At 42.9% G+C, this 19,420-nt stretch overlaps 1 protein-coding gene across 7 annotated transcripts in view; it reads right to left on the bottom strand.

Moving 5' to 3' along the window:
• Nucleotides 1–19,420, bottom strand: part of Kiaa0232 (KIAA0232 ortholog) — an 83,222-nt gene that overhangs the window by 28,527 nt on the left and 35,275 nt on the right. For 6 of the 7 annotated variants that reach the window (XM_047567621.1, XM_047567620.1, XM_047567614.1 and 3 more), the window contains exon 3: nt 6,775–6,912. In XM_047567621.1, the coding sequence (XP_047423577.1) occupies nt 6,775–6,912 (138 nt within the window). Of the gene's footprint in view, nt 1–6,774; nt 6,913–19,420 lie in introns of those variants that run through there. The other variant, XM_047567619.1, reaches the window with a different exon arrangement.

The raw sequence follows: 19,420 nt of genomic DNA, 5'->3' as shown, positions 1-19,420 counted from the left end.
GACAAGTTACTTAACTTCTCTGAGCCTCTATTTCATCATCCACAAAGAGAAGAAAACACTTCAATTTGAATTAAGTTCTTCAAGGTTCCCATTTCACTGTAGCATCCTGTTGACATAAGCAAACCCTATTTTTTAACATACGCAGGAAATTGCTCCACTTCTTACTTAAACATGGATATAGCAGCCTCTCTTCCCTTCAGATAGCTCTGTTCCTCCAGTAAGAATTAAAGTCCCTGAACAAGACTCAAACCCAAAGGCTTGGCTCTGGGTTGAGGGTTTGGATATTCCTTGTTCACTTAACAAGAAAGGTCAAGTTCTTCAAACCACAACTTAGAACAGTTATTTTTAATCCAGACGTATGGCTCTGAAGGAGATCCCTAATGGGCATATGAGAAAAGAAGACACCAAGAAAAGGTCGTGTCTGTTCTTCTGGTGAGGTCCCTAGTTGCATCAAATACTGCAGGCTATAAGGCTTTAAAATGTTTCTAGAAGCTAGGTGTCGAGGCACACTCCTGTGTGCCTCCTATTCAGGAGGTTGAGGCAGGAGGATTATATCTTGGAGACCAGTCTAGAAAACGTAGTGAGACTGTCTCAAAATAAAATAAAAAAGGCTGGGGGTGTGGCTCAGCAGTTCAGCATTCGCCTAGCAGGTGCAAGGCCCTGGGTTCAGTCTCCAGTAGCTAAAAAATAAAAATGTACAAAACCGATTAACTTCAATCCAGCAATCTGACAGGCTAGAAAGAGTACTGTGGGAGCCCTGTGGTGGGGGGCACTGGGTTCCTCTGCTGCACACTTGGCCGGTCAACAGCGGGAAACTGGATGACGCTTTACTAAGAAACAGACGGACACTGCACAGCTTCACAATGCACAACTAGGAATGAAAATAAATCACAAGAGTGAATACTAACAGATAAGTTTTTAAAATGTTAACTAAAAGAAGAAAGTTGCAAAAAATATATACAGTGTGGCACCACTGAAATAAAAATATCAACATGTGAAACAGTGCTACATATTTGCACACAACTTAAGGCGATATTTAGTAGAAATAAAAATGTAAGCAGGAGAGACAAATGCCAAGTCAGGTGGTGGCGACCCTGAGGGCTGGAGGGCCAGCTGGGCACGGGGAGCGCACCGGCCTCCCACCCGCCCGCCAGGCCTATGTCCAAGGCCTCCGCTCCCCACTCTCGCTTCTGCAGACGCTGCCCCCACCTGTTTCATTTCACATCCTCACTTTCTAACATTTGAAAGATCAGGAAATTTCCTGGAGAAATTCCAATTTTCCACCTTTTCCAAAGGGAAAGCAGAAGCTCTGGGTTAGATGAACAAGAGATGATGAAGGCTCTCGGCCAACCCTGGACACCCACAGGCACTGTCTCTTCAAAATCCCACCTGTACTCCCAGCTACTCAGGAAGGAGGCTGAGGCAGGAGGTGGGGGGGCAGGGTAGGTGAGGGAGTCTGAAGCCAGCTTGGCAAGTTAAGACCCTGTCTAAAAACAAAAAGGGCTGGGGTCATAGCTCAGTGATGCCGAGCATGTGTGAAGCCCCAGGTCACTCTTCAGTACTGTTACGTCCACCTAGCTGCCTCATGGAGGCACCTCATACTTAAATCGTATTTGTGCTCACCCTCCCACAAACATGCTCCTTGCTGAGGATCCTGCTCCCTACTAAATGGAAGCTCCAACCTTGCACCTGCTCAGACCTGACCACATTCCACCACTCCTTTTTCTCTATCTCATACACAATTCTGTCAGCTCTGCTTCAAAATGTATTTAGAGACCAACCAGTTTCCACCTTCCTCTCCCTCTGGGTCTCTGAACTGGTTCCCCCAGTCTTCCTGTGTCCGCCCCCACCCCCTGCACCCAGCCTCACCCACCCTGTCCAGTCTCCATGCAGCAGAGATGCACATTTGCACCAGGCTGCACCACCCTACCCTCTTCTCCAAACCCTCCAATGCTTCGCAGGGCCTTTAGCTCCATCTACGTGCCAGAGAGCTAAGGCCAGGCTTTCCTGGGCAGGGCTGGCTAGAGCTACACAGCAGGAACGTGTATAACCACTGGCTGCTCCTCAGGGGCCTGGCCTGAAGAGGGAAAAGGCAGCACCTCTCCCAGGGTACAGGACAGGTGCACACAGGGTGCCCCCACAGCTCAAGTGCTCAATAAATGCCTCCTATCATTGTTTTGGTGTTCTTATCTCATAAAAAGAATTAGATCAAAAATCCTCACGCCAACACTATACATGGTCAAGATTCGCCATGAAAATGAGCGGCCAGGAGTCACTCCTCGTGCTTCTCCCATAACACAGCCCTGCGCGCACACAGACAACATGTGCAAACAAAGGCGAGCTCTGCGCGCCTGGTGGCAAAAAGCAGCTCACGGTGAGCTCAGCCAGATGCGGGAAGCTGAGCAAGTGAAGACAGAGCCCTGCGCCCAGGGCGTAGGTGCCCCCGAGGCTCAGCCAGTCACCAGAGACCTGGTCTGCAGCCTCAGCAGTGGCTCCGCCGCGCTCAGGACTAACCTAATGAACTCAGTGACAGCGCATTCAATGCTATCTACCTCCCAGACAGGGCCTCATGGTGTCTCTACTCTTCTAACCTCCCCAAGAGGAGATGATGGGCCAGCTGCGACTAAGCCTTAAGTGGCCTGATAAAAACAGAACAGAAATAAAATTAATCATTAACAACAAAAGCAAACAAACAATATAAAAAAGCCCTAACTTTGGGAACAGGGAAAAGAGAACCAAGTAAACTTGAGAATTCAAAAAACAATAGCTGGGGCATACTTGAAAATTCTGTTTCATAGTTTTTTAAAGGGGGAAAGGAAGGGAGGCCTGCAATGTTCCCAATTTCAGGCATGAGCCACACCCACTGATAAGAGAGACACCAGACAGTTGGCACAACCTCACTTAACAAACCTATGACCTGGCAGAGGGCTGGAGTTGTCTATTACCGAGTCACAGCACCAGTCCTCTTTTAACAGACCCTAGCATTAACCACAAAGCAAATGCAAAGTGTGTTACAGAGAGCGAACACCCAGAGACCTGCACGTAATCTGCAGGTATAAATGAGAGGGCAATAGGCAAGGGCAGCTTTAGCTGGGACCTAAGGACCAAAGGTCCATCAAAGGTCATGACCCCAGAGAAGTGAATATTTACCAAGAGCTTGAAGAGCCCCACAGGTGCTGCCAAACTCTCCTCCAACTATAAAATCCATTTTTGTTTGTTTGTTTTGTTTTGTTTTGTACCAGGGATTGAACTCAGGGGCACTCAACCACTGAGTCACATTCCCAGCCCTATTTTGTATTTTATTTAGAGACAGGGTCTCATGGAGTTGCTTAGTGCCTCACTTTTGCTGACGCTGGCTTTGAACTCTCAATTCTCCTGCCGCTGTGATTACAGGTATGCCACTCAGCCCAGTTATAAAATGCATTCGACACACCTGAGTTGCCATGCAGTTCCAGTGATGCCTCTCAGATATAAAATACTGAGCCAAGCAGGTTAGGAAGTGCACTATGAAGTGGGGTATGACTTGCTTCAAGACAAAGGGAGGCAGAGGCGGAATCACACACACAGGGGTGAGTGAAGTCAGACATTTCCCTTAAACCACGACACAGTCTGTAGCAAGTATGCAAGTGCAGCGGTTAACCACATGCAAACACAGTGAGATAGAGCCTTGCTAAGTTGCCTAGGCTGACCTCGAACTCATGGTCCTCCTGCCTCAACTTCCTGAGTATGTCATGAGCATTTTAATCAACGAGATGACAAACTTGGACTGCTAGTGGGTTTCGACTGTGGTCAGCTGGCAGGGACTGTCTGAAGAGTGAACTAGGAAGAGCTCAGAGAGGGCACCTGGCCTGGATGGGAAAGCAGGGCACAACACCATGGACACTGCCGTGTTCGGTGTGTGAATGAGCCAAGGCAACATGCAAACACTGGTGGCAGTACAATAAACGTCTGCACTGTGATTTCCTTTGTAGGTCCTCCTTTCTCCTTTCATTGCACCAAAGCCTAGAGATTCTGAAAAGACAGCTAGGAGACACACAGACAGCCTACAAAGGTGCCACACTGGTTCTTTCTATTGCTACTAAATAAAGAGTTCTTTTCTTTTTTGGTGGTGCTGAAGATTGAACCTAGGGTCTTGTGCATGCTAGGCAAGCACTCTACCAACTGAGCTATGTTCCTAGCCCCTTCACATTCTTTTTACTGGCTCTCCAAAAGCCCTAAGAGCAGTTTCCAGGTTTACAGGTTGATGCACAAGAGGGAGCATGTGGCTCTGGGGCAGGGTCCCATCCTTGGGGCCTCTCTTCACTCTTCCCATAAGGTGTAATTGAGCGCATGGCACATGCCCAGCACATTCATTTCCCCTGCCAACTTCAAATTAATTTGATAAGACTAAAAGGAATTATTAGAAAAAGCAATAGACTAATTCTTTTATAAAAAAGAATGAGAAGGAAAGACCAATATAGGGCAAGTATGTTTTATTGAGGTTGAAATAAAAATCCCACTTATGACAACCAGGCAAAGGAAAGCACTTCTCTAGAGCAGTGACCTAAGGCAGCAAGGACCCTCGCAGGACACTGTCCTTCGCCTGCACTGTGTTCACCTGCCAAGTTCTGCTCAGCCAGCATGGATTAGGCATATACTGAACAAGATGTAGAAGGGTTGTGGTACAACTTTCTTCTATTCTTCCTCTTCTTGCAGAAGATTTCAGCTGCCCTGGTTGTTCACGCAGCTCAACCAGAGTCATTTCTCAGTAACACTGGTCCAAAGGAGAAATGAGATCTTTTCCCAGATTAAAGCTCCCAAACATGACTCAGCAGCTTCTTTGGACTCCGCTCAAAGCATTTACCTGAACTAACCTCACTTGTAAAGATCATCTGCGTTCTGAATCCCTTCACAAGTGCCAGCTGGCTTACCAATCTACTCCCTGGGTGTCATAAGGAAAACACATCATGGGTAACTGCCTGAATGCATACCTCTTTGCAGATGACCCATCACCCACAGACCCTGATGAAGTGGGTGGCATTCCAGGCAGCCCTGCCCCTTGCCACAGTTCACAAAGTTAGGGATGGATACCTGGCCCAAGCACAGTCAATCAGAGGCTCTCTCTGGCTGAATGGTGTTAGATTCTAAATTTTGGAAGTCACACTGGGCTGGGGCTAGAATGGCCAGCAGAATTCAGAAATAGGGAATGACTGGGAGCAGGGAGAGAGCAGGGTCTATGCAGGAGTAAGGTCATGATGCAATGGTCTTCTATTCCTCCTCCTCCTCCTGCAGTGGATTTCAGCTGCCCTTCTTCACTCAGCGTACCTACAGTCATTTCTCAGCAACTTTGGTCCAAGGAGAATGGCAAATAAGACCACAGCTCTTAGAGAAAGTGACTACCTGTCAAGCAGAGCTTCCAGTTCAGGTCCCTCCCCAACCCTACTCCTGCCCTTGCTTGTAGTGTGGAACCCCTGCACACTTTATGGACATTCAATTTTTTTCTTAATCTAGATCAATTATGTTCCTACTTGTGTGATAAAATGGTACCCAACTAACCATGTAAATAATACTTCCAAAGTTCTATCCATTTGTGTATAAAGCAGCAGGTTTAGACAATTCAAAAGTTTAAAAATCAAAAGGGATAAAGGGGAGAAAAATAGTTGGAAAGAGAAAAAGGGATCTGATGGAGGGGAGGTTCTTAAAAAATAGGCACTAGATTCAGCTCAGGAGAAAATCAGTAACTTCCACAGGCAGGCAAACACTCTGCTAAGCACCAAGGAGCATAAAGCAGACAATGCACCATCCTTGCCCACGAGGGGCACAGCCAAGCAGGTGCAATGAGGATGCCAGGGCTGCAATGCCCAAGGTACACACAGGCGCCCTGAGCACAGAGCTGGAGGGACTGGCCTCCAGGGACAACTCAGCAGGGGTAAACAATGAGCAGCAGGTGTCCCAAGGCCTGTGCACTATGTGGCAGAAGTAAAGCTGGCTCTCCTGAAGACCACCCTGGACTCCCTGGTCCAGGAGGAAGTTGGAAGGTGGGAATCCCTCAATTTTATCTTGCATCTTAAAAGTATTGAAACCACCTTATCTCAAACAGCAGGGTCAAATCAAAACCACCTTTTAAGAAGTTCTTATCTCAGAGATAACACCCTAGAGTGAGTAGTAAAATAAGAATTCATAATATTAATTTAAATAAGGAAGGATCATATTTTAAAATTATTTTATTTCAAGATGCTAAAAGGTATGAGGAATATTTTATATGTACTAAAAGCAGAATTTAAAAAATCTTATGTTTTCTTAAAAAACAAAAAAATATAAATCATAAGCAAAAAGAGTATTCTTACAGTGTCAGAACTGCTATCCTACTTCTAGGAATATATCCGGAAATAATGTGAACTATGGATAAAACCGCACGTGAAATATTTTAGACAGCACAACCAAAAAACCAAGAGCAGGCTAAATATCTGATGAGAATGATTATATTAGACTGCTTCAAGAATATTATTTGGTGAAATACAATTTAGATACTAAAAAGAGTAAAGATTAGGTAATAACAGGACTAAATATACGAGGTTAAACTGAAAAAAGTGAAAATTTTTGTATATATGCTAATTAGAGTAGCACATACAAAAGAATGTATTTTATAAAACAAGACATGAGAACTTTCACAAGGAATGGTAATGTTCACATTACAGTGGAAGGTAACGAGTACTTTATTTCTAGGTTTTCCGGGTCAAGCTGTTACATTTGCCAGTTTTTCTGATGTTTCTGTTTGAAATAACGTGAGCTCACCTCATCAGAAGCCGATCGCAGGCACTGGACAGCAGCCTGTTTCTTCATCTCCTCCAGCGTCAGGTCAGAGCACCTCTTCTTACTTTTCCCCCATTTCCTAGGAGCTCCTTTCTCCCAGCCCAGGAAGATGTCATTCTCCTACAAGAAGAAGGCACCTGGTTCAGGGACCAAGGCTGAACAAGCCTCAAGAACCATTCCACCTCCTGTCTCTGGAGTCGCTCATGGAGGAGACCCCAGAACACCAGCAGCAGGATGCTCTGAGAGACTACTGACTACTACTACTGCTATTTAGACGGCTCAGGACACACCATTTGTCAGTCACAAAGCTGCCCACTTACATCCTCCTGATGTTTGTGTGTGAATGAAACAGAAATTTCAGTATAAATTCTAAATTATTAACAAAATTAAATGGTCCCTTTTTTATAATTCCTACTCTTCAATAATGGGACTTCAGGTTATTATTAGATTTTAAAACTTAAATGACTCAACCCAAATATCTATATCTTATAGTTTAAAACAGCAACAGGTATAAAACATTTTGTTAGGATTTTAAGATTTTTTTCCCTTGTTTATATAAGCCAATTATAAAATTCTAAAGAAAAGTTCAAAAAGCAGCAAAAAGGAAAAAAAATGATCTGTGCTCCTACCCTCAGTCAAAACTAAAACAACTGATTATGCTTCATTCAGTCTATTTTACATGCTTTTTAAAAAACATGCATGAACTCACTCAACTTGTACAATTTTGCATCTGACTTCCTGTACTGCAAAGCTTGCCCTGTGTGGGTGCAGTTTTCCAAGATGCAGGTTTCGTAAGTATCTTCCTAGACAAACACTTTCAGTAAGACATTTTATTGCTTTGCTATTTTGTTATGCCTTTTAAGCCTTTCACCTGAAAATTATGGTGAAAACAAGTGGAGAAATATGTTGAGAGACAGACAGACAGACATACACACACACACACACACACTAGAAAGAAAGGCAATGGAAAACTACTACCTAGAAGAAAGCCTAGCCGGCAGGAGCCCCTCAAGAAAGAGCCAGGTATGAATGAGTGAGATGGAGGAGGAGGAAAGGCACTACAGCAGCATGCTCGGAAGATCTTTTAAGACCAAATCACATCCCACCGACTGCCTGACCCAAGTTTCACTTCGATCCAGTACATGAAGACCACTTTATGCTACTAGGTAAGATGGAGAAAGAGCCCACCCCTGTACTTGTCATGGCAGCATCCTTTAGAACAATTTCTTGGGCATGGATTCAGATCTCATAAGCTTGAAAAACATATTCTTCGGCTGAAAGGTTTTATTTCCCTTTCCAAGGGAATGAGAACTCTCTGCGCTTCATTGAACATGTTTGCTAGCTGGACCCCACCTGGGCCTGCCACTCCTCCTCAACGACTCCCTCTAGAGGCAGAGTTCCGCCTGTACGGGAGCAAACTGTCCACGCACAGCTTCTTGGATGTTGTAACTTCCTGTCATTCATAGCATATAAAAGAACAAACACGGGAAAATTATTCATGAATTATTGAAAACACAACTCATTTTTGTCTGGGCTGTTGCATCTGGCTTCTTACTGAATATTATAACTGAATATTATAACTGATTACTGTTGTATATCATAACTCAGCAGGGGTAACAGACACTCAATAATCCTAACAAACTTGTGTTATAAAGACAAATGAGGCTGGGTTGTGGCTCAGTGGTAGAGTGCTTGCCTGGCATGTGTGAGGCACTGGGTTTGATTTTCAGCACCACGTATAAATAAAATGAATAAAATAAACGTCTAGCAACATCTAAAGAAGTATTTTTTTAAAAAAAAGACTTTCAAAATTCAGATTCAGTCCTTCTGGAGCTCAATTTGGCAATACATATCAAGCACCTTAAACATATACATGTAATTTTGATCCAATAATTCTACTTGCAGGAATTTATCCTAGGGAAATAATCACTAAGTGTGCAAATATTTAACTGTAATGATGTTGATTATATTGCTGTCAGTAATGGCAAACATGCAGAGTGCCAACCTAAGTGCCAAATGAGAGGGTATGGTTAAATAAGTCGATTCATCCAGGTGATACTCAGCCACTAAAGTGGAATTATGAAGTTATGAAGTGCATTTATTAAAACAGAAAGCTACTGACAATAAAAGTACTCTACACGATTTCATTTTTCTGTAAACACACATACACACACATATACAATTTATGTGCATTAAAAGGTCTGAGAAAAAAATGCCATCAAGAGGTTACCAAGGAGCTTATCTCTTGGTGAGAGTAGGCTATTTAGCTTTTTCTTTCTTTCTTTCTTTCTTTTGAGGTACTGGGGATTGAACTCAGGTGTGCTCTATCACCGTGCCACACCCTTAGCCCTTTTTGAGACAGGGTCTTGCCAAGTTGCCCAGGCTGGCCTTGAACTTGTAATCCTTCGCCTCGGTCTCCAGTCACCGGGATTACAGGTATGCACCACTGTACCTGGATAGATTTTTATTTTCAAGTTTTCTTATAATCAAGTCATATGTCCTTAATGATCAAAAAAGTTTACTGTTTTTTAAGTAGAAAACTTCTAAGAGAAGAGAAGAGGTCTTGCAGATTTTCACTGTAACAGGTATCTGACAATACTGCTTTCATTTCCTGTCTGGTGACCCGTTGTTTATACTTAGATACAGATTCATCCATTCATCCAGAAATCAGGTAAGAAAGAGTCTTCCTAGTGACATTAGAGCCCAACAATGAGTACAGACTGCCAGAGGCGCCGTCTAGTGGGGAACACAGGCACGCCAGCGGGTGCGGGTGACCTGTGCTGCAGCAACCACAGCCCTCCACAGGACCACTGAGGAAACAGACGCAGAAGAACTGTGGCCTCCTCTTGGCTTGAGTGTTAGCACAGGCTTCCTGCAGGAGGAAGGGTCACTAACTGCAGTCTCTGTTGTTAACTCCCACCCCCTGTTGTGGGAAGAATTTATTTGGAATTCAACTTTAGTTTTCCATTCATTTCCTCTCCTCTAACACGCACAGTCTCAAAGAAAGAGAAGTTTGGCTAGCAGGCGCGGGGACCCAGGCAGAATTCTGAAACAGTATGCTAACGCAGGGACAGCAAACCTTTTCCATAAATACAGTAAAGATTGTAAGGTCGATAAATCAAGAACATACAGGTAATTCAACAACAACAAAAAAAAAAAAAAAAAAAAAGGAAGTTCCAAAAAATTTCATTGTGAAGACTTAAAACTGAACTCTGTACCATTCTGTTATACAGCTCTACTAACGAGAAGAACGTTATTTTTTCTGGAGGAGATGACGACATCTGATTGAAGGGGTTCAAAGCCTGGTTTGGTGACACTGAAGCGGGAGGACTGCCTGAGCCCAGCGGTTCAAGGCCAATCTGGGCAACAAGGTGACACAATGCCTCAAAAAAACAAAATCAACTACAAATATTCAACTTTTAATGCTGATTTTTTTCTTTCCAACTTTTTAGTTGTGGTGGTGGTAAAGTAAAATATGCATGAAATGTGCCACCTCAGCCATTTTTAAGTATATGTTTTAGTGTGAATACTGATTTTTAACAGTTTTGTGGACCTACACCATAAAACCTACTTTGGGGGAAGGCGCTGGGGATTGAACTCAGGGTCTCACCTATAAAATTTATTTTTAAAGTAATAATTTAGGGTTTTAAATTATATTTGCAAGGTTACACAAGAGTCACCACTACCTAATTTAAAAACATTTCATTGCCCTGAAGAGAAACCCTGCACCTGTGAGTAATCATTTCCCATTCCTCCCTGCCAAGCAACTGGAAACCACTAATCTGACTTCTCTCTACAGCCCTGCCTATCCTGGTCATGTCAAACAAATGGAGAGGCATAATGTGTGTCCTTTCAGGTTGAGCTTCTTCCACTCAGTACGGTGCTCCGAAGGTCCATGAATGTCGCAGATATATCAGAACTTCACTCTCGCTCATGAGCAAATGACATTCAAGCATGTGGATGTACTCTGTTTTGCTTGTTCATTCATCTGCTGATGGTCATCTTATCTGTTTCCACCTGTGGGTATTATGAATTATACTGCTATGAAGACTCAAGAAACATTTTTGTATGGACACATATTTTCAGTTCTTTTGGGTACGCACCTAGGAGAGTTGCTGGGTCATACGTTAACTCTACGTTAACCTTCTGAAGAACTGCCAGGCTATTTTCTAAAGCAACTGCTTTTACAACCACACCAGCAGTTTATGGGGGCTTCAAGTTTTCCCCATCTGAGTTGAGATCTGTAACTGACTGTTTTATTTCAGTCATCCCAGTAGATATGAAGGGGAATAGCAGGGATTTCCTTATCAACAAATGATGCCAAGAATCTTTCCATGTGCTTAATGACCAATTGTATATCTTTTGGGACAAGCTGGGTTTTCTTTCCATTGCTGAGTTGTAGAGTTCTTATCAATATGGATACATGTGTCTTATCAGATATTATGACCTGCAAACATTCTGTGGGTTTTTTTTTTCACTTTCTTGATGATATCCTCTGAATCACAAAATTTTTTAATTACAATAAAGTCCCATTTATTGTATCTTCTTTGGTTGCTTGTGCTTCTGGTGTTGCAGAAGTCACTGCCCAACCCAAGTTATGAAGATGTACTCCTATGTTTTCTTCTAAGAATTTTATAGTTTTAGTTCTTACATGTAAGTCTGTGGTCCATTTTGAGTACATTTTTGCATGTGGCCTACCTTCACGTACTGCACAGAGGTCCTCAACTGAACAGATAAAAAGACTGAAATGCCTTTGCACTGTCAAGGTGTGTAAAGTGCTACTAGAACTGCAGCTTAGAAGTGGGCAATAGAATCACTGTGAATTTGTGTGGGAACAGACATTTTGGTTCATGTTTCAGCTTTTGACAAAATGGAAATTGTATAAAGCACTTTGATATTATTTATGAATCAAACAATTCCTTATTAAGACAACTTTATGACATTTAATTTTTTTTTTTTGTGGTACTGGGGATCGAACTCAGGGCCTTGTGCTTGCAAGGCTGAGTTAACTCCCCAGCCCCCATTTAAAATTTTATATACAAGTGCTGTTACGCCATGCAAGTTTTAGGTGGAATTCAGTAAGAAATATCAAATCTGCAGTAAAACTGCATGAACAATAGCATGGTACTGAGTGCATTTTTGGCATTCTGTTCTTTTAAGCGTCTTCTCATCCTATTTTTTTCTGGCTTCATGTTACAGTGTTAATTAACGTAACACGACTTATTAGCCAACATTTAACTACAGAACTGCAAAATCAGATCTTAAGAGAGCAGAGTATAAAAAGATCAGAGATATTTCTACTTTATTTGTTATCTTTTTAGCTTCCTGTGCTGTTCTGAAAGTCAACTGACACGTTAACATAAAATATTAGGCATGTGTCAAAGTCAATAGAGTAAAATCAAATATAGCTTTCTAAATTCCTTAATCTTTTTTTTATAAACTATTTTATTACATTTATATTGAGAAGTGAGAAGCCAGAAGCGCAGTACTAATGTATTGCCCCCTTGTTGTTTTTTTTTTTTTGGGGGTGCTAGGGATCGAACCCAGGGCCCCGTGCTTGTAAGGCAAGCACTTACCCAGTCCCTAAATTCCTTAATCTTGATGACAAAAAAACAATTATTAAATACCAAAAGCAGAAGTGGCAAAATAACTTCCCAGAGTGAGCATCTATTTATTACCAGGTACATTTTGGACAGTACTGTGAGGTAACATAAAGCTGGAGTTTTGACTGACTTTCTCATGCTGTCTTCTATCAAAAAAGAGACCAGGAACTGGAGGAGGAAAAAGAACACAACATTCTAAAATACAGCTGGTATCACTGACGTTTGCTGTTAGCTGCTGAGCACCCGGCCCTGCCTCCCACACCTTCCTGCTAACAGCTGACAGCCTCCGGGAGAACAGCGTCCTGATGCTGAGTCCCAGAGTGAGACTCAGGCCACCCGCCTGCAAATCAGCACATCGCATGCCCTCGGCCGCAGGATGGATGAGAGAGACAGGAGAGCTGTCAGAAACATGTCCATGGTGGTTTCCAGGGGAGACTTGTGAGAATACCATGCTAGAAACACATGCACTGTCATACCCTCTGACCACAGGAGCTGGTTCAAAACCAAGTCGCAAGGAGGCAGACGGGCAATGCAGAAGCCCCAGTCACCAGTGAGCACTCAATCAAGTCAGGCAGGACAGTCCTTCTGAACCTTCAGTCATGAGAGCCTTTTTCCCTCAAGCTGATTTAGGCCACATTTTTGGTAGCTTGTGAATGATGAAAAACGCAGCCACAATTTGAGGAAAGGACTCAGTAATAATCCACTGACATCTCACTGTTCACAAGAACTGCTATTCGCCTCTAAAAAACAAGACGCTCCAAGCACACAAGCATGCACTGAAGTTAACTACATCCTCTCTTCTCCTCCTAGGTCCATAGCCCCAATCCTATGCCCATCACTACACTGTGGTGCTGCTGGCTAGCAGGATGAGAACATGACCCCACACGGCAGGTCCCTCTCCCATTCTCCCCTCTCCTCCAGCCTCACACAGCCCCTTCTGTTCTGGTGGCCCTGTACACACAGGTCCTCTCCCCTCCCTCAAGGTGCTTCTGCCTTATCTCCTCTGGGACTCCCACTGTGACCACCCCCCACACACTGCCAGCACAGGACATTTAAGGGCAAGCTGCATTCCTCGCTATCTCTGTACTCCTGGTGCCTGATAATCAGGCAAGACCTGGGCCTTCACACTGGAATAAAATAAGCAAAATGTGGAATTTTTAAAAAGCAATACTTGTACTCAAAATTTCTCTGTTCTATGAAAAGATTTAACACACAAAAATGTTAATATGATTCCTTGGGCAGGATGTGGATATGAGTTTGTGCACACACCATCAATATTAATTCTTAATGACTATTTTCATATTCATTATGCATAAAACTTTTATACATTTTGCTCATGCAAATTAATTCTAAACCTAATGGGAATTTGTTTTAAACTTAATTAGTCCTCAAAGAAGAGCCAAAGCTGACAGTATTTATTCAAGGTCATTCCTCAGAGTTTCAGAGGGGAAGTCTCTTGTTTTATTTATTTTAGAAGTATCAACTCATAAACTGCAAAAAATGTACTTTAGCCATAAGCAACCCTTATAATAATTTTGAAAAGACTTTTGCATTTAGATTTCTTGGTTAATTTCATTATAAAAATATTAACAGTAAATATAAATATGTAGAAGTTAAAAAATGAAAACAAAGCCAGTTCCACCTACTGTCAATCCCTAGAGGTAATAACTGGCATATAACTAGATGTTTTTCGATTGTTGAATCCGTCCCATGCACCAGAGTATATACAATGTTGGTGCAGAGGATTCACGTCAGGCTACTATCAGACCTAGAACACTCCCAGCAACCTCAGAAGCCTTCCCATAGCTATTTTTGTTGACCCTCATACTCAATAGCCTGCATAAGACCTTAGATTGGAAACAATTTTCCTTAAATCTGCAAGTCAATGCTCCTTTACATTCTCAGAAGCAACACCAGAAGTTAGAAGTCCCAATTCTTTAAGGTCTGTTTTTTCTCTATGGAAAACTGCAGGCTCCTCTTCGTCCTTGGTGGTCTAAAATGTCAAATCATATGCCTGGGTGGAGAGGCAGGTCCTCCACTAAGAGGAAGAGCAAAGCCTTTCCTCTCTGACTAGTGCACACGACCAGTGATACTGTGTGACTTCCCCAGAAGCAGCAAAGTTGATTGTATTATTCAAGGTCATGGCCTCCCATCCACAGGAAGAGGTAGGTCTGTCAGCAACCCCAGCTGAGCCCAACCTTCCAGCCTCTCTGATGTGACAAACTTCACCTTAAGGCCTCCAGGACAGCCCATCTACCAACTGACAGCAGTGAGTGACTTGAGGTAAAGCCATAAAGAGTAGAATTATCCGCCTAAGCCCTGCCCAAATTCCTGACTGACTCACAAAATCTGTCAGATTTATAATAAAAGGATTTTATTTATTTAGCTAATAAGTTTTGTTTTTTTGTTTTTGTTTTTTTTTTTTGTGGTACTGCGTTGAACCCAGGGGTGCTTTACCGCTGAGCCACACTCCCAGCCCTTTATATTTTTTAAGCCAGGGTCTTGCTAAGTTCCTGAGGCTGACTTTGAACTTACAATCCTCCTGACTCAGCCCAAGTCTTCAGATTATAGGCATGCACCACCACACCTGGCTAGCTATTAGGTTTTAGGCAGTATATTATGCAACACACTCTTATGCCAAAAAAAAAAATCTGCCTTAAACTCAAGAGAAAAATCCCCTAATCCTCCCACTACAACTTTGGGGAACAAATTCAGATTTTTTCTATCTACCTGTGCCACCAAAAGATTTTACTGTAGCTTCCCAAAAATTTATTATTTTTTAACCTGATCATTATTTCACAAAGAAATAATAGTAATTGCCACCAGAATCTTTAGTCCTCAATTTTAAAAAAGCTTACCTTTTCAAGAGACCCAAGTGTGTCAAAGGTAGCAATTACATCCAGAAATACTACAGTACCCATGTTTTTTCCCATAACTAGGATACATGTGTGGCCGAATATTTCAAATTGAGATCATACTGGAAAACGCTGGAAATATAGTATTAGGAGCTTAAGCCTACTTTAATACATGCAGCCCACCAGCTTAAAGATGGGTAGTTAAAAGAGGAAAAGCCACTTGACTGGGAGATGAAAAGGTCCTGCTCTAACTACAGTGTCAGTATCTAGAGTGATGCCTAGCAGCGACGCAGCTCAATACACACAGAGAGGACAAGTCTTCTCTAGTCCTCAACAATGCCATCCAATGCTGCATGAGGCATGCATCGCAGCAGTGAAGAGAGGGGCACAAAAATGGAGAAGGTGGCATCAGAAGGCAGGTCTTCAGACTCCACAGCTCAGGTTCCTGTTTAACTACGTGATACTGAGAGCAAGGGGGAACCTCAAAGGTGGAGAGGAACTGGAGGCTGTGGTTATCATCTGGGATAAATGTCTTGGTGCAACAAGCACAAACTGGGATAGGGTCAGTAGTATGTGGCTTCACCCTATAACCCCTCCCACACCACCAGCTTAATTATTCAGGAATAATCCAAAGAGGCATACTCTATAGCACACCCTCCCAGACCAGAATACTCCTGTCATTTTTTAGAGTCAATGTGAACACTGGCAGGCACCATTCTTCCATTAGGAGTAAGGGCAAATCTTGGGAAGGTTTCAGGGCTAGGAAGACACTTCGGGCTTCCTTCCTCAAACTCTGAAATTTAGACATGGAAACTACTACGCCAACTAGGTACATTTAAGCAAATAAGGCAATAAAGAAGTGTTCTTTGAATGCAAATGTCAATGCCTGTCATGTAGAATGAATGCGTAGTGAATGGAAGGTTGCTGAAATACTGCACAGATGCTCAACTTACGAAGTTGCTACAAGAGGTGATAAACCCATTGCTAAGTTGAAGATTCCCTATGTCAAACAGGTATGGTGGTGTCTGCCTGGGATCCCAGGAACTCTGGAGCCTGAGGCAGGAGGATCCCAAGTTTCAGGGATCCTTAGCAACTTGGTGAGACCCTGCCTCAAAATAAGAAATTTTCAAAAGGGCTGGAATATAGTTCATGGTAAAGTGCCATGGGGTTCAATCCCTAGTACCACAAACAAAACAAAACACTCCCCCAAAAGAAAATACCCTCAGTCAGCAATGCACCGAATACACCCCATCTACTGAACACTCCAGCATGGCCTAGACCATTTAAACGTGCTTGGAAGACTCACATTAGCTTACAGCTGGACAAAACTATCCCACAAGGCTGTCTTTATGATAAAGGTCAAACATCTCATATAATTATTGAACACTATACTGAGAGTACACAACAGAATGGTCAGTGGGTACTCACCAATACTGCACACAGCTCAAAGCATCCAGGGCCTGAAGAATATTTGAAGCATTGAACTAAAATTAACTGATGGATGATGTGATAGTACAGCAACAGGGTCATCAATTTCTGTGGCTTGCTGCCACTGCTCAGCATCATGAGAAAGTAGCATGCCAACACATCACTAGCCCAGGAGAAGATCAAATTCAAAGTATGATTTCCACTGAACGTGTACTGCTCTCACATTATTGTAATGTCGTTAAGCTGAACCACTCCGTATCTGCAGTAAAACACCTGAGGAACCCAGGATGGATCCAATTTTTGTAGTTCCTACTTTAAAGACTAGAATAAACTGTACAGGGAAACACTGCAGATGCTAGTTTTTCAAAGTAGTGAAGTGCTAAACTAAAAGAATATACTGTAAATGTATGTTACAGATGGGCTGAAAGAGCAAAGAAGCTTTGTCGAATGCAGCAGAGAAGTCTCACCTTGTAGTCAGTACTGACATCATTCTTATAGAACGGTAAGCAAATACAGATGATACAAACATCCAGCTACAGTTCTAGAATGATAGACTCAGAGCTGAAGACACAATCAGAGGATTTCAAAGAAACCCCAGGAGCTTCCCTGAAAGGCAGGCCCAGGTGCAGAGATGAGAGCTGCAGTCGGCACAGCATGGCTCCCTCCGGCGCAGGTCACACTCCTGAGAGAGACACACCCAGCTATTCGCTTGTTCAAGAAATACCCAAGCATCTTCCCAGAAACTTCTAAAGGACTGGGAATATAGCACAAAAGATGGAATAAGGTGCCTAATTTCGTGAACTGTATATTCCAGCAGGGAGACATAGAAAGAAATAAAAAATGATAATCATTTAATTTCAGGTTATAACACATATTAGGAAGAAAAATAAGGTGAGAGAAAGTGAGGCTTCTATCTGAAATATAGTAGGTCAAGGAAAGACTGGTGAGAGAACAAAATCCAAACTAAGGAAATAAATAAATGCCCTCTTTAAAAAAAGTAAGTGGCAGCAGACCAGATCTCCTCTCCAGATCAACTAGAAAAGTCAGAAAAAATATAAGAAAACCAAACCTGTACTCTGCTCTGGAGTATCAGACTGTGAGACACCTGCCTGGTCCATGCAGGCCAGGGGGGGGTCTGCAGGACGGGGCGCTGACATCTGGGGAAATGAGCCCATCTGGGCCCAGGGAAAGAGACTAAGAAAAAGATGGCCCTTTCACCAGGCAGAGACAGCAGAAGTGCGCACAGTGACACATGCCTGTAATCCCACTGACTCCGGAGGCTGGGGAAGAGGACCACAAGTTCAAAGCCAGCCTCAGCAACTTAGTGAGGCCCAAAGCAACTCATCAAGACCATGTCTCAAAATACAAAATAAAAAGGGTGTGGGGGTAGTTCAGTGGTAGAGCACCCTGGGATCCACCCCCAATACCAGGGGAATACAAGCACTGGGGGGGGGGGGCAGTATAGTTTGAGAAAGTATCTGGGGTCCAGAGAGAAGAAAACAAAAAAACAAAAGAAAACAAAACAAAGCAAAACAAAAACAAAAACAAAAACAAAAAAAACCCTACAGATGCAGGTGCCAGGTTTAGGGGAGAAGGACGGGTGAGAAGCAGGCCACTCACTCTGCTGGATTCCCCTCTGGACACAGGACTTCTGAAGGGAGGTGGGACACAAGGGACTTCTAAACTGCCAGCAAGATTCTCTTTTTTTTTTTATTGTTTAATATGTTTTAATTAGTTATACATGACAGTACAGTACATTTTGATACATCATACATAATGGAGTATAATTTCTCATTCTTCTGGTTGTACATGATGTAGACTCTCACTGGTAGTACAGTTACATATGTACACAGGATAATAACATCTGATTCATTCTACTATCCTTCCTATTCCCATACCCCCTCCCCTCCCTTCAATCCCTTCTACCTAATCTAAAGTAACTCTTCTTCTCTAGCACCCCCCCCAATCCCTAGCCCCCACCTTATTCCATCTTTTCTGCTGTATTCCCAGTTCTTAAAACGGTTTCTGGGATACAGAAGATGTTTGGATATTTCTTGTGAATTAGCATCCCTATATCAGAGAAATCGTTTGGCTTTGGGTTTTTTGGGATTGGCTTATTTCACTTAGCATGATAGTCTCCAGCTCCATCCATATATTGGCAAATGCCATAATTTCATTCTTCTTTAAGGCTGGGTAATATTCTATCATATTTATCTGGGCAGTGTTACATGGATATGACCTTTGTGGAAATTCCCCAAGTTGTACATTTTTCTGTGTGCATTTATGTAGGTACACCTCAATAAAGTTTAGGGAACCCACCCCTCTCATTCTTGGACAGCATTCATGGTCTCCATAGCTGAACTGCTCATGAATCCTGGCACTCCTGAGATCTAAAAACCCCAGCAGCTCAAGAACACCTTAACACTGTCACACAGACTAAAGATATCATGGAAAGACTGTGGGAGAAGGTCTATGAAGGTCAGACTCCTGCAGGAGGACAATGGTTTATTTGTACTTAGAATATAGTACAATTTTAGGAGCATTTCCCAAAATTGAGCAGAAACAGATCATAAAAAGGAAGAATAACCTATACAAAGGAATTTAGAGAGGACCTCCACTCCGAAGGTTCAGCACCTATCATTCCAGCTGCCTCTGGAGGACCCTGCTCTCCAAATCCTTGTCCCTGTGGCTCCAGGGGCACAGAGCCCAGTCACTCCAGTCCCCTCATCACCATGGCCAGGC

This window comes from Sciurus carolinensis, chromosome 10 (genome assembly GCF_902686445.1).
Source record: "Sciurus carolinensis chromosome 10, mSciCar1.2, whole genome shotgun sequence".
Lineage (NCBI taxonomy): Eukaryota > Metazoa > Chordata > Mammalia > Rodentia > Sciuridae > Sciurus > Sciurus carolinensis.
This window is presented reverse-complemented; position numbering and strand designations above follow the sequence as displayed.